The sequence below is a fragment of the Hyperolius riggenbachi genome, chromosome 7, assembly GCF_040937935.1.
Source record: "Hyperolius riggenbachi isolate aHypRig1 chromosome 7, aHypRig1.pri, whole genome shotgun sequence".
Lineage (NCBI taxonomy): Eukaryota > Metazoa > Chordata > Amphibia > Anura > Hyperoliidae > Hyperolius > Hyperolius riggenbachi.
In genome coordinates, this window is record NC_090652.1 from 296096829 (window position 1) to 296111960 (window position 15132).

The 15132-nt window shown below is 47.3% G+C and overlaps 1 protein-coding gene across 1 annotated transcript; it reads left to right on the top strand.

The window, feature by feature from the left end:
* Positions 1 to 224: 224 nt before the first annotated feature.
* On the top strand, positions 225 to 3590 carry LOC137525883 (uncharacterized). The gene is made up of 2 exons (XM_068247100.1): positions 225 to 481; positions 2493 to 3590. Exons 1-2 carry the CDS (start codon positions 333 to 335, stop codon positions 3361 to 3363), a joined length of 1020 nt encoding a protein of 339 aa, XP_068103201.1. The 5' UTR covers positions 225 to 332; the 3' UTR covers positions 3364 to 3590.
* The last annotated feature ends 11542 nt before the right edge of the window (positions 3591 to 15132 follow it).

Below are 15132 nucleotides of genomic sequence, written 5' to 3' on the forward strand. Positions count from 1 at the left end.
GCATAGGTGCTGGAGAGGAGATCACTTTCCTCTCCACGACACATGCACATAGATGTACAAACTTTCTCTGCCAGAAAATGATCCATCCCAGGGATATGATACATATGTGACACAATAGTGTCAAACACCAACGCAGCGGGTTATGTTTGATAAATGCTGTACCTTTTTATATACCACATTTTAATAGAAGGAAGAAAAGTTATGTTTGTCAGCGGTAGGGGCATAATCCTGTTTAGGGAACACGTATCCTAGCCAAATCCCCCGAGTAATCTATTAAGTATCTGAGAATGCTACAGTAGTAATATTAATTTTGTTGACTGATCTATCCAAATATGCAATGTTTTCTTGCAAATAATGTATATTTGTGTTGCTATTCTAGCTTTGACTTCCTTATATCCAAATTGAGAGATAGTTTGCGGCACCAGGACACACAGATGCGCAAATCTATTTCTCCTACGGAGCGCTTACTGCTTACTTTGAGGTAACTATTTATGATAATACCATATGCAACCTATAATGTTAAACAAAGGATTGTGAAGTAATGTACTGTAAACAATTTTCTTCATAATACTTGCCCTGACTACTGTAATAATGTGTGCACAACTGAACATCTCTATTTGTAGAAGAGACACTACTGCAGCCAAATAATAGAGTACTGTACAGATGGTCTACAGGACTAGCAGTTGTTTGTTGACCACTACATGCACTGATAGACAGGGCCAGGGGGGTGGCAGATGTGTGCAGAGTGTTGGTCACGATGTAACAGATGTATTGTATGGGTAGAAACACATAAATCAGGCCATGACCCAGCATACTAATGTTGCAATGCTCATCTTGAATAGGTAAAAAAAAAACACTACCTAATTAAGTAGGCCTAACAGCCATTGAAGTCAAATCGAGTTTGTGACTGAACAATCAGATTCTGTCGAGTTGTCTCGCCAGTAAAAGGTGGGTAGTAATATTGTAGTGATTGTGCCAATGACCTCATGGTGATTAGGGCACCATTTCTGTACTTGCTGGTGGGGTGATGTGTGTGTTTCTATCCCATACAGTCGAGATGTGAACCATTTACTACACTGACGAGGAATAACACAAAGGCTGCATATATATTAGGTAAAAAATTACATCATGTTCATGTCGTCAAAGCATAATTATGTAAGGGAAGATACACATACCTAACAAATCGCCGGCCCACGGAATTGCTAAGAGACCTATTAATTGTGCACGCATTGTTAGAGTAAATTGGGTCAGTCAGGTTAGATTGAGGCTTTACTAAGAACTGCATGAAACCTATGGGTGTATTATTTGCGCCCGACACATGCAACAGAAATGGAGAGCTACCGAGCGGTTTAGAAGATAGCATTCAAGATAACTAATTGTCCTCTCGTCTCATCATTTCAAGAAAAGAGGTTGGCTTGGCTGCAGCATTTTCACTTTGTTGCTGAGGCCTTGTCTGACCAATATCTGCATAGAACACTTGATCTTGTGTTTGTTCCATATGACTATTTTGGCCTTGGTAAGGGTGCACATAGCCCATATTGCTTGGTGGTCTACATGGATAATTGGGGTACCCATAATCTTGCTCAGGTTGATAATAGCTGTGGTGGTAATGTAAATTAGAATAAGGTTGCTGTCTATGATATGGTGCATTGGACACTGGAGGTGAGGGTGATGGTGTTGAAGATGAGGATGAGCTTTGGGAATGTTCTACCGAGCCAGATGGTGTTTTTTTAATGGCTTTTTTGACTAGATCGATTATAGCCTGTCTTAGATCTAAAATGCGATCCTCTGGCACTTTTTTCATATATGGCACCAAACTTACAGCAAAATTGTAGTGGTCACAGCTAGCATGATGTAAGACACCTACAGCTTCCTGCATCGAATTTAACACACCACTTTCAAAAGAACTTTGAGATCTCCCTCCACCACCTTGTCGCCTTCCTCTTGCAGTTACTTTGGTTGTTGTAGTTTTGGTTGTGGAGGTAGTTGGCTGCACCGGAGACAACACATTAACAATACTAGTATTAGACGTGTCATCACTGGGTGTGTCAGATGTGCTTAATAGCGATAAAGTACTGTTATCAAGTCCTTCTTCGGCATCATCATCCACAATTGGGACCACAGGTTCTGCAGGAATGTTATCTTGTGTCCTATGGAAGTAGAAAGTTAGGTAAGGATTTGACGTTTCAACATTACATGTGTTCACATATGTGTGTGTTGGGATATAGAGATGTCTAATGTAGGCGACCACTATTGGACACAAACGATAGATTACTTACTCATCCAAATCCATACTGGGTCTTAAGAAGGCAAGTTCCGTAGTGTAGCTGTATTTGGTTCGATTTGAGGCAGCTGAACCACTTCTGCTCTCCTTCTTTTCTTCAAGGAGTTCCCTTCGAAAGTTGTCCTTAATGGACTTCCATCTTGTTTTCACTTGTTGTACTAGGGACAAAGAAACACAAACACTATTAATATATGTTTTCTTTTAACAGGTTTCTTGCTACTGGCCATACATATGTGTCTTTACACTATCAGTTTCGACTTGGAAGGACAACTATTCGGCGAATTGTTTTGGACACATGCAGCATAATTTGGGAGAATTTGCAACCTGAATTTCTGAAGTTCCCTGATATGGCAGATTGGGAAAAGATTTGTCAGGACTTTTGGGTGAAAACCAATTTCCCTAATTGTGTGGGTGCTGTGGATGGCAAACACATCCGAATTGTCATGCCTCCAAATACTGGCAGTAAGTATTTCAACTACAAGAAATACTTCTCGATTGTGCTGCTAGCAGTAGCTGATGCCAACTACAGATTCAGCTATGTGGATGTGGGTGCGCAAGGAAGCAGCAGTGACTCCGGCATATTCCAGCACAGCCGTTTTGGTGTAAAATTGCAAGAAGGCAACATCAACCTCCCTCCTCCTCGCCCCTGGCCACACACCAATGGACCAGATAGGCCACTGGTCTTCATTGGGGATGAGGCTTTTGCCCTGTCTAACCACATGATGAGGCCTTTCCCACAGCGCACTTTGAACCCTCAAAGGACTGTTTTTAATGTTCGCCTGAGTAAGGCAAGAAAAGTGGTGGAGTGTGCCTTTGGCATAATGGCTAATAAGTGGCGTATCTTCCACACCAGCATGATGATGGACACTGCAAATGCTGTAACAATTGTCAAGGCTGCATGTGTCCTCCATAACTTCGTCAGGGACAAAGAGGGCATCAATGTGGATGAAGATGTTCCACCACCTCCACTGGAAGCACTAACAGCATCCACTAGAAGAGGCACAATATCTGCTACCACCCTCCGTGAACAACTCACTTTATATTTAAATTCGCCGGAGAGCTGTGTGGAAACCTTATAATGTTCTCGCTTATGGGGTTTCAATTATACCAAAAGAGCAGTTTGCTTCATATTACTTTCATTTTCTGTAATTAAACTTTTTTTCATACCTTACACAGCCTTTTGTTTTGTTGCAGACATGGAAACATGTATGTCACAAGCAGTATCGATGTATGATGTTACATACTATATACCTCCTCCAGGGTTTCAGACAATGAAACATCATCAATCGATTGCATGTATGTATGTATGTCTCTCTCTCTCTCTCTCTCTATATATATATATAGATATATATACACAGTTTGATCTATCTACTAAACAAAAAGGTACTCACTTTTAGTATCCTGAAGCTTGGGTGAAAGATTATTCCAAGTCAAACCAGCCTCCTCAAACAGTTCTTTGGTAATGTTGGACCAGATTTGGTTAGCTAGCTGGTTCAGTTTGTGGTCTTTGTTTGTCTTGGTATACAAGACATCATGCGGCTGCACTTTTGCAATGACATCCTCGGTGGAAAACCACTTCTTCCTTGGCATTGTGGCCTGTAAAATGGTCTCTACACACAGCCTGCAGCTCTGTCACACTTCCGTTCAGCCAGAACGACATCAACAGGAAGCTTGCCTGTGAGAATTGTGGGAATAAATAAGCCTTCTGGGTCTTTCCCGCCCAGTAAAAACGCTCACAAAACGCTATGCATAGCGCTTTCACAGCGTTTACACAGCGCTTGTATACTTTACATTGAAGCGCAAACGCTCATAAAATGCTGCATGTCCTGCGTTTGCGCTTTTGGAAAGCGCAAACGCTCCTGTGGAATTTAACACATAGAATAACATTATCACAGCGTTTTCGAAAAACGCTAGCGCTTTCAAGCGCTCCCTAAATGCCAATAAAAACGCTCTTGTGGGTTCCAGCCCTAACAGTCTAGTTGCATACTCTGTGCATGAACTTAATGTACGACATTTATGCTGTTTATCTCTTGAGACTGATTACAATAAATCTTTATGTTTATTCCTTTAGTTCCATTCTCAGTGTTTCTTGCATACTGACAGTACAATCTTCCTTGCGATTCCCATGCATTGCACACCAATGCATCAGAATCATGACAGTGGGGAGATTAGACTTGACCCCACTCAGGATTAAGAAGTTGCTCTCCGTAGATTAGGAAAAAATTGCATTGTGGGAAGTAACTGCTTTTTCCAACCACCAAGTAATCAGTATCTCCCTCTATGCATAGAACTCTCAGTAATGAACATTCCGTACAGATCACCTGGCAGAACTAAAGAGGTTACCACCAGGGATACATTTCAGAATGTAAATCAGGGAGAGGAAAGATTTTACAATGGCCAAACACAGACTAAATAATCTATGACTGAATATTGTAAACAATAAACAATTGTATTCATTATGTTATTTTCACTACAGTTCCTCTTTCAAGTTGTGCATGTGTTTTATTCAGTGTGTCCGGACATAGCCCTCCTGTGTTGCTTTGCTGTGTGGAGCGGGTTCAGAGCGGCAGTGCTTGTTCTGCGCCCGTTGTACGTTCTTCAGTCTCTTATTTGGACAGATACATTTTTCTTGCAATTTTGTTGCACGTCACGCAGACGAGGTATCCGCCGCAGGCGTCCTGCCAGTCCTGTTTCACGTCAAACCCTCTCCCCTTCCCTCAGACGGCAATGTATTATTATTATTCCTAAGCGCGCACAGTAAAAGCTTGTTCCCTTTCTCTGGCAAATCAATAATCATCCTTAAATGGCTTAGATTCCCTAGAACATTTTCAGGCTTGAATGAAGATGCCCTCAACTTTCCTCATTCATACAAGAGAGTTAATTAATGAAACGAGGGCTGCGTGTGCGTCCCATAAGGTACTGTGATGGCTTCAGGGTTATTTTTAAAAAAAAGCAAAATCACAAAAGTTTTAGCAAATAATTAATCTTATCCAAACAAATCTGAGTAACCCTTTGTTGTTCCCCTAAAATGCAAATCGTTCAGTAAAAAATACAAAACAAACTACACACACAAAGGAGGTCCATGCAGTACGTTTGCGCATGCTTGCCCTGGGGGAGGGGGGGTGATATACTGAGGCAGTTTTAAAAGGCATGTCATAACCAGAGGCTGGGTAAGGAGAGGGACGACATGTCCTCGGGCGCAGCACTGTAAGGTGGTGCAGAAGAGCATGGCCACCGCACCCCCAAGTGAGTGAAAGGCGGCTCGCTGGCTGCCCGAAGTGCCCCTGCTTTTCTCTCTCCCTCTGCAGAGGAATACAGAAGTATTAGCAGCAGCAGAACAGGGGGGCACATCTGGCTAACTATAGGGGGTACATCTGGCTACCTAAACGAGGGGAAGGGGGGCACATCTGGCTATCTAAACATCAATTGTACATTTTGGCTACACCCGTTACCATGACCACATTCTGATTCGTGGCCATGCCCAATTTGTCCAGAGGGGGGCGCAAAAACTGTCTGTGTCCCTAGCCACTGAAAAGCCTAGCCACGCCTCTGGTCATAACTATTCCACCAAATCTGCCCCGGCCACGTTGGAACATGAGGGATGCTGGATGATTTGTACATTTGCAGTGGTGTGAATGCAGACAACCACAGGAACCGCTAATTCATAAATCTCAAATGAACTGAGGGTGGCAAATCTTAACCTTTTACTGTCAGCCAGTTTGTTAGTGTTAAAGGGGAACTGAAGAGAGAGGTATATGGAGGCTGCTATGTTTATTTCCTTTTAAGCAATACCAGTTGCCTGGCAGCCCTGCTGATCCTCTGTCTCTAATACTATTAGCCATAGCCCCTGAACAAGCATGCAGCAGATCAGGTGTTTCAGACTTTGCAACTAGTCTTGTCAGATCTGACGTTATACTTGTTTCTGGTGTTATTCAGATACTACTGCAGAGAAATAGACCAGCAGGGCTGCCAGGCAACTGGTATTGATTAAAAGGAAATAAATATGGCAGCCTCCGTATACCTCTTACTTCAGTTCCCCTTTAATGGCATTTATAATGGCATTTATAATGCTTAGAAAGGACTTTGTAAATCCAGCATCAGTTACTAGTGAGTAGTGGTATTAAAAGGAACCCAAGTCTAAAAGAGTTCAGGAAAGGAAAAAAGAGCGCATGCGGCAAGTGGACTAAATGGGTGCCACCATAGGCGCCAATACAAAATTGCGTTTTTTGGGCACCAGAGCGGTAATATGGACGCCCGATATATAGCGGGCACTAATACCTGCTATGTATCGGACATCGCAGGAGCCCAAATCCTGCCATTTTGTATTGTGCAGTGAGTGAGCGGTGTGTGTGACGGATTGCACAGGGGGAAGAGGCACAAACAGGCCGCGCTGAACCCCGAATTCCTGGCCACATGTTCACGCCAGCCAGGGGCTGTGCAGACTGTGCCATGTACCTGGCCCAGGAGCGGCTGCTGGGGGGAGCGGGGCCGCTACTTACCATCCGTGACGGCTCCCATGTCGGTTGCTGGTGAGGTCAGATTCCCAAAATGCAGAGCAGTATGGAGGCCGCACACGCCGGCCCTCGTCCTTCACTCTAGGTTATGGTTAGGTTTGGCCATAGCAAAATATCGGTATTTAATATCGATATTTTAAGTTTTTATAGTAAAATATCGGTATTTAATAATTATATTTTATTAACAACATTACTGTGCACCGTTATTTGATGTACGCAAAAGTATTAGAGGCAGAGGATCAGCAGGACAGCCAGGAAATTGGTATTGCTTAAAGAGACTCTGTAACAAAATTTTCAGCCTTATTTCTTCTATCCTATAAGTTCCTATACCTGTTCTAATGTGGTCTGTCTTACTGCAGCCTTACCTACTTGCACAGTGGCTGTATTATCTCTGTTATATGATCTAATCTTCTCTCCTCTGTGGGCTTTGTCGGGTTGAGGCAGTCAAGCTGGAATGAGCTGTGCTGCTTGTGATAGGATAGAAGCTATACACACCCAGGAGGCTGCAATAGCAGCATAGGGGGCGATATACAGGCTGGGAACGCGAAGAATCACTCGTGTTCCCATGCCTGTCGGCCAAACCGGAAGTGTTCGCCGGCGGGTCCTGGACCATCGGAGCGGGGCTGCGAGGGCACCGATCGGCTGCAGGGGGCTGAGGGAAGCCCCAGGTGAGTTAATCTCATTTTTTTTACTTGACTTTAGGTTCACTTTAAGCCCACTACTGCTTTCCAGAAGCCTTTCCTTCGCCTCTCTTATCTGTGTATGAGCGCATCTGTACTGGCCAAGCATGAGTACGCTCAGCGCATGCCCAGCCAGCAGAACACAAGCTCTGCTGGGCATGGGTAGACTGTACTTGCGCATAGCCAAAATGGATACGCTCCTGCATGAACGGAAGCGCGGCTGTGACTGAGAGCATATTCTTGTCGAATGTGCTCTAACAGCTTCGCGGCACCTATGTCTTATGTTCAGAGGGACTCGGTGCTGGAATGGTGGGCACCCGAAGGAGGGGTCATTATGCACTGCACAAAAGCTTTGGGATATAGTCCAGTTGCAGTGAGTCATGGCCAACAAGAATGGGGTGTGGAACGAAGTCAGTCATGTATGCAGGGCCTGTTCTCTCATGAAGCAAGGTGCGCCCACCCCCACCCCCATCTGCACCTAACACTGACCACCCCCCTACCTACTCCTAATGCTAACCACACCCTACATACACTACCCTCCCCCACCTATGCCTAACAATATTACCTTTCCCACATACATCTAACACTAACCATCCCCATACCTACACCTAACTCTAAAGACCCTTTACTTACACGGAACACTAACCCACCCCCTATCTACACCTAACACTAACCCTCACTACCTGCTCCTAATGCTAACCACCCGCTACCTACACCTGACATTAACCCACCCCTACCTGCTTCTAACGCTATTCACCCCCTACCTACACCTAACACTAACCATCAACTATCTTTACTTACACTGACCACTAACCCACCCCCTTTTTACACCTAACATTAACCTACCCCCTATATACACCTAACACTAACAACCCCCTACCAATACCTAACACTAACCACCCCTTACCTACACCTAACACTATCCCTCCCTACCTGCCCCTAATGCTAATCAGCCCATACCTACACCTAACACTATCCACCCCCTACCTATACCTAACACTGATCTACCCATTTTTAAGAGTGCCTCCCTTAAATAATATAATTGATGTGCCCCCTTCCCCCCATAAATAACACTATTGGACAGTGTGTGGGCCCTACTTTCATACTATATTTGGGCATTGAATAACAATGGATTTGCAGATACAATTTTCAGGAGTTATGTGATCAGTGATAATAGTGTTATTATTATTTAGTATTAGTGGTGCTCAAATACCCCTTTTCAAAATTCGAGTTAGGTCGAATTCGAATAGTAAATTATTCGAGATCAGTCGAATATTCGAGTCGAATAATTTTTACTATTCGATTCGACCTCGGAATTCGAGCTCACTATTCGAGTCGGTATTCGAGCTCATTATTCGAGCTGACTATTCGAAATGGCCTTAAATAGCTTCCAACACTTGTTTTGAGGGTGAATGATGCAAGAAACCTCTTTTTTTCCAAGTAACAACAGCAAGTGATTATGTGGGGATGTTCCTTTAAAAAAAAAAAGTTGAAAAGAGAAGTTGTGTCCAGAAATTTGTTCAGTACTGTATATACTTCTTCTTCTTCTTCTTTATCTTCTATATCTTCTTCTTCTTCTTCTTCTTCTATATCTTCTTCTTCTATATCTTCTTCTATATCTTCTTCTTCTTTTATATTGTCTTCTTCTTCTTCTTCTTCTTCATCTTCTTCATCATCATCTTCTTCTTCATCATCTTCTTCTTCTTCATCTTCTTCATCATCATCTTCTTCTTCATCATCTTCTTTTTCTTCATCTTCTTCATCTTCTTCTTCATCTTCTTCATCTTCTTCTTCTTCATCATCTTCTTCTTCTTCATCATCTTCTTCTTCTTCTTCTTCATCATCTTCTTCTTCTTCTTCTTCATCTTCTTCTTCTTCTTCTTCATCTTCTTCTTCTTCTTCTTCTTCTTCTTCTTCTTCTTCTTCTTCTTCATCATCTTCTTCATCTTCTTCATCATCATCATCTTCTTCTTCATCATCTTCTTTTTCTTCATCTTCTTCATCTTCTTCTTCATCTTCTTCTTCATCTTCTTCTTCTTCATCATCTTCATCTTCTTCTTCTTCATCTTCTTCTTCTTCATCATCTTCATCTTCTTCATCTTCTTCTTCTTCATCTTCTTCATCTTCTTCTTCATCTTCTTCTTCTTCATCATCATCTTCTTCTTCTTCATCTTCTTCATCTTCTTCTTCATCATCATCTTCTTCTTCTTCATCTTCTTCATCTTCTTCTTCTTCATCATCTTCATCATCATCTTCTTCTTCTTCATCTTCTTCATCTTCTTCTTCATCATCATCTTCTTCTTCTTCTTCTTCTTCTTCATCATCTTCATCTTCTTCTTCATCTTCTTCATCTTCATCTTCTTCATCTTCTTCATCTTCATCTTCTTCATCTTCATCTTCTTCATCTTCTTCATCTTCATCTTCTTCTCCTTCTTCTTCATCTTCTTCTTCTTCTTCTTCATCTTCTTCATCTTCTTCTATATCGTCTTCTTCTTCACTTATTTCTCTTTTCAAATTTTTTTTTTTAAAGAAATGCAGCTATTTTTGAGCGTAACAAATAGCTGGTGGCGCACGCATGTTGGAAGCGCCATTGTATGTGCTCCCTGGCAGTGGAAACACACAGACAGCAGGAGGTAAATTCAGCAGCAGGAGGAGGAGGATGAGTGTGTGGCAGCAGGCAGTCAATGAGGCAGGCAGCGTGACATAATAGCCCTGGTACCTAGTGGTGATACCAGGGCTGTAAATAAACACAGCAGGCAGGAGGTCCCAGACAGCGGTCGTGCAGCCCACATTGTGTCCAATACACAACTGGGACAACACAGTTTTCAACCCGGGCACCTCAGAAAAATTAAACTTTTTTTTTTTTTTTATGGTTTTGTAGTTTTGTTTTTACAACAAATTACACAGACAGATATAGCTATTTTTTGACGTAATAGCTGGTGGCAGAGTGGCAGCAGAAGGTAAATCTGTGTACCCTGGCGTTGGGAAACACAGACAGACAGACAGCAGCAGCAGCAGCAGAAGGGATGGAGGAGTAATGTGAGCAGCTATTGTTTGACGTAATAGCTGGTGGCAGAGTGGCAGCAGAAGGTAAATCTGTGTACCCTGGCGTTGGGAAACACAGACAGACAGCAGCATCAGCAGGAGGAATGGAGGAGTAGTGTGAGTGTGGCAGCAGGCAGGCAGCGTGACATAATAGCCCTGGTACCTAGCGGTGATACCAGGCCGTAAATGAACACAACAGGAGGTCCCAGACAGCGGTCGTGCAGCCCACATCGTGTCCAATACACAACTGGGACAACACAGTTTTCAACCCGGGCACCTCAGAAAAATTAAACCTTTTTTTTTTTTTTTTTTTATGGTTTTTTGGTTTTGTTTGTAAAACAAATTACACAGATATATAGCTATTGTTTGACGTAATAGCTGGTGGCAGAGTGGCAGCAGAAGGTAAATCTGTGTACCCTGGCAGTGGGAAACACAGACAGACAGCAGAAGGGCAGTACACAGCAGCCCACTGTAGGTGTAAAATGTGTGGCTGCAGGCGACGTAATAGTCAAAGTGAACCAGGCTGGCTTAGTGAGCAGGAGCCAGGAGGTGGTAAAGGGTGGTAAGGCACATTAACGATGGTTCTTAGCCAGTTCATGTCCCCCTCTCGCCGACAACAGGGGCCAGGAACTCGCCTTCCACCCAAGCCTGGTTCATCTTGAGAAACGTCAGTCTGTCCACAGACTTGTGAGACAGACGTGAGCGTTTCTCGGTGACCACACCACCAGCTGCACTGAAGCAGCGCTCGGACAGCACGCTGGAAGGGGGGCAGGACAGCACTTCCAGGGCGTACTGCGCCAGCTCGCTCCAGATCTCCAGGCGCTTGACCCAATACTCCATGGGATCAACAGGGGCATCGCTGTCAAGCCCGCTGTAGGACCCCATGTAGTCAGCCACCATGCGGGTCAGGCGCTGGCTGTGACCGGTGGAGGATGCTGCTGCATACACCTTCTCTAGTCACTGCTGCCGGAGCCTCTACAGTCCTGTAGAGCTCGTGGCTGAGAGACAGCAGGTCTGTGGGGCGCTTGCTGCTGGATGCAGGCACCTGCTGCTGCCTCTGTGCTGGCTGCTGGACAGTGGGGGTGGAAGGCTGGGGGAAGGCTTCCTCCAAGCGCTCAACAAGGGCCTGCTGCAAGCTCCTTATTTGTTGCGCTGGGTCTCCTCCTGCAGGCGGCAGGAACTGGCTCAACTTCCCCTTGAGGCGTGGGTCCAACATCATGCTGATCCAGATGTCCTCCCTCTGCTTCATCTGGATCACCCTGGGGTCTCTGCGCAGGCACGTCAGCATGTGCGCTGCCATTGGGAAGAGGCGGGCCACGTCTGCTGGCACATCGACGGCAGTGCTGCTGTCCTCATCCTCCTCCTCTGCCTCGTCAGCCTCATCCTCTCTCCACCCCCGCACCAACTCAGCTGCACTGTGCTGCTCCCCCTCATCAGCAGCAAGGTCAGGGACCTCCACCAAGTCCTCCTCCTCCTCCCCCTCAGAGGTGGACTGTGCAGCTGCTTGCCGCTCCTGCTGGTCCAAGGCTGCCGCTCCCTGTTCCAGCAAAGCATCGAGGGCCCTGTTCAGCAGACAAACCAGGGGCACCCACTCGCAGACCATAGCATGGTCCCTGCTCACCATGTTAGTGGCCTGCAGAAAGGGAGCCAGCACTAAGCACACCTGCTGCATGTGCCTCCAGTCATCATCGGGGACGATGGACGGGATGTTGCTGGTCTTGTCCCTTCTCTGAGCGGCGGAAACAGTGGCCAGGGCAAGGTACTGGTTGACAGCGTGCTTCTGTTCAACCAGACGCTCCAACATCGCCAGGGTGGAGTTCCAGCGAGTCGGAACGTCAAGGATCAGCCGATGGCGTGGCAGATCCAGCTCCTTTTGCACGTCTTCCAGGCTCGCACAGGCTGCAGCCGAGCGCCGGAAGTGACGCACAACGTTCCTTGCCGTTTCCAGCAGTTCGCCCATCCCCTGGTAGGTGCGCAAGAACTTCTGCACTACCAGGTTCAGCACGTGGGCAAGACAGGGGATGTGGGTCAGGTTTCCCCTGTCTATTGCGGCAACCAGATTGGCCCCATTGTCGGCCACCACCTCTCCGACTCTGAGGCCTCTGGGGGTCAGCCAAATCCTCTCCTGCTCCTGGAGTTTGGCCAACACATGGGTTGCCGTCAGCTTGGTCTTCCCAAGGCTGACCAAGTGCAGCAGCGCTTGGCAGTGGCGGGCCTTCACGCTGCTGCTGAGGCGGGGGGTTTGGCCAGGTGTGCCGGAGGATGGCAGAGGATCGGAGGAACCTGCTGCAGTTCCCCTGACCCTGCGGGGTGGCACCACCCACTGTGTTGCTGCTGCTGCTGTGCCCGCTGCTGCTCTCCCATCCTCACCCCCTTCCACCAAGCTGACCCAGTGGACAGTGAAGGACAGGTAGCGGCCTGTCCCGAAGCGGCTGCTCCAGGAGTCCATGGTGACGTGGACCCTTTCACCAACCGCGTGCTCCAGCCCTCGCTCCACATTGGCCATCACAAAGCGGTGCAGTGCAGGAATGGCCTTGCGGGAGAAAAAGTGTCTGCTGGGGAGCTGCCAGTCTGGGGCTGCGCAAGCAAGCAGCGCACGAATGTCGCTCCCCTCCTGCACGAGCGTGTACGGCAGGAGTTGGGAGCACATGGCCCGTGCCAGCAAGCCGTTCAGCTGCCGCACGCGACGGCTGCTGGGAGGCAGAGCCCTAACCACCCCCTGGAAGGACTCGCTCAAAAGGCTCTGGCGTGGCCTTTTGCTGGCACGGGAATCAGCAGACACAGCGGAGGAGGCCACTGAGGACTGGCTGCCAGAACAGGCCTCAGTGTCGGCGGCAGGAGTTGCAGAGGGGGGAGGAGCAGTGCGTTTCCGCACTCCTGCTGGTGCTGCTGGAGGAGCAGGAGGGCGGGTGGCTGCTGTTGCTGCTGCTGCTGAAGGCTGTGCAGTGATGGGTGTGGTGCCACTGCCAGCACCAGATGCCTTCAGCCTCTGGAACTCCTGATGCTGGTGGAAATGTTTCGCAGCAAGGTGGTTGATGAGCGAGCTGGTGCAGAACTTTAAGGGGTCTGCACCTCTGCTCAACTTCCGCTGACAGTGGTTGCAAGTGGCGTACTTGCTGTACACTGTGGGCATGGTGAAAAAGCGCCAGATTGGTGACAGAAACATCCCCCTACGGCATGGAAGCGCTGCTGCCTGTCTCCCTGTGGTGGTTGGGGGTGGGGCTTGGGTGGCTTGGGTGCGGCTGGTGGTGGTACTGGCAGATGCTGCTGCTGCTGCTGCGCCTGAGACACCAGCAGGCTGTGGGACCTGCCTACTGCTGCTGCCAATGCTTGCAATGATGCGTCTCCTTGCAAGGCCCACAAGAGCATCCTCCTCCTCCTCCTCAGAGCTGCTGAGGACGACATCCCCTGGAGGTGGTGGCACCCAGTCTCTGTCTGTCACCGGGTCATCAACATCCTCCCCCTCCTGAAACATGTCCTGCTGGGATGAGGACCCCCCAAACTCTTCTCCTGATGCATGGATGGGCTGCTTGACTGTCGCCACAGTCTTGCTGTCCAATCCCTCATCCCCCAAAGTGCCCATCAGCATCTCCTCCTCAAGATCGCCAACAACAGCAGACAATTTACTCATGATGCCTGGGGTCAAAAGACTGCTGAATGACAGGTCGGCGAGTGACGGTGAACTGGCCTCCTCCCCAGACCCTGCTGGGCGGCTGCTGCGAACAGGGGTGGTGGTGGTGGTGGTGAGGGTGGAGGCCTCAGATGCAGAGCTGATGGCGGGCTGCTCATCCTCCGTCATGAGTTGCACCACAGTGTCTGCATGCTTTTCCTCAATGGGACGTTTCCGACCCGGCTGGAGGAAAATCGGAGCAGGTGCTACACGCTGCTGCTGCTGTGTCTCTGCAGCGTGAGTTGCAGATGCTCCTGCTGGGCGGCGCCCAAGGCGTCCACGGCCAGTGGCTATGGGAGGAATGTTAGCCACTGACGCTGCTGCTGCTGCTGCGGAACTGTGCATGGTGGCGCGCCCGCGCCCGCGGCTTGCCACAATGCTGCTCCCTCTCCTCCTGATTCCCTTGCTGCCCTTCCCCTTGCCCAAACCGCGCTGGCTGCCACTTCCAGACATCTTCGATGTTTTGGGCGTATAGACAAAAGTTTTTTAAAAGGGCGGGTGAAAAGTGGGGTACTTTAATGGAGTGGGTTGGTGGGTGAGGTGACTGAGTGAGTGTCCCTAGTACAGTAAGTAAGTAGTAACAGTCAGGAAGTACAACTAGCAGTTACAATAATCACTAGTAATCACAAGTAAATTTAGTGTGTGTACACTACAGACAGTGAGTGCACGCACGCGCAAACACGCGCAGGAGCTAGCCTATGAACAGTGACTGAGTGAGTGTCCCTAGTACAGTAAGTAAGTAAGTAGTAACAGTCAGTAAGTACAACTAATTACAATAATCAATCAGTTATCAGAAGGAAATAGAGTGTGTGTAGTGTGTACACAGACAGTGAGTGCACACACGCAGGAGCTAGTAGCCTATGAACAGTGACTGAGTGTCCTAGACTCCTAGTACAGTAAGTAGTAACAGTAAGTACAACTAACTAATTACAATAATCA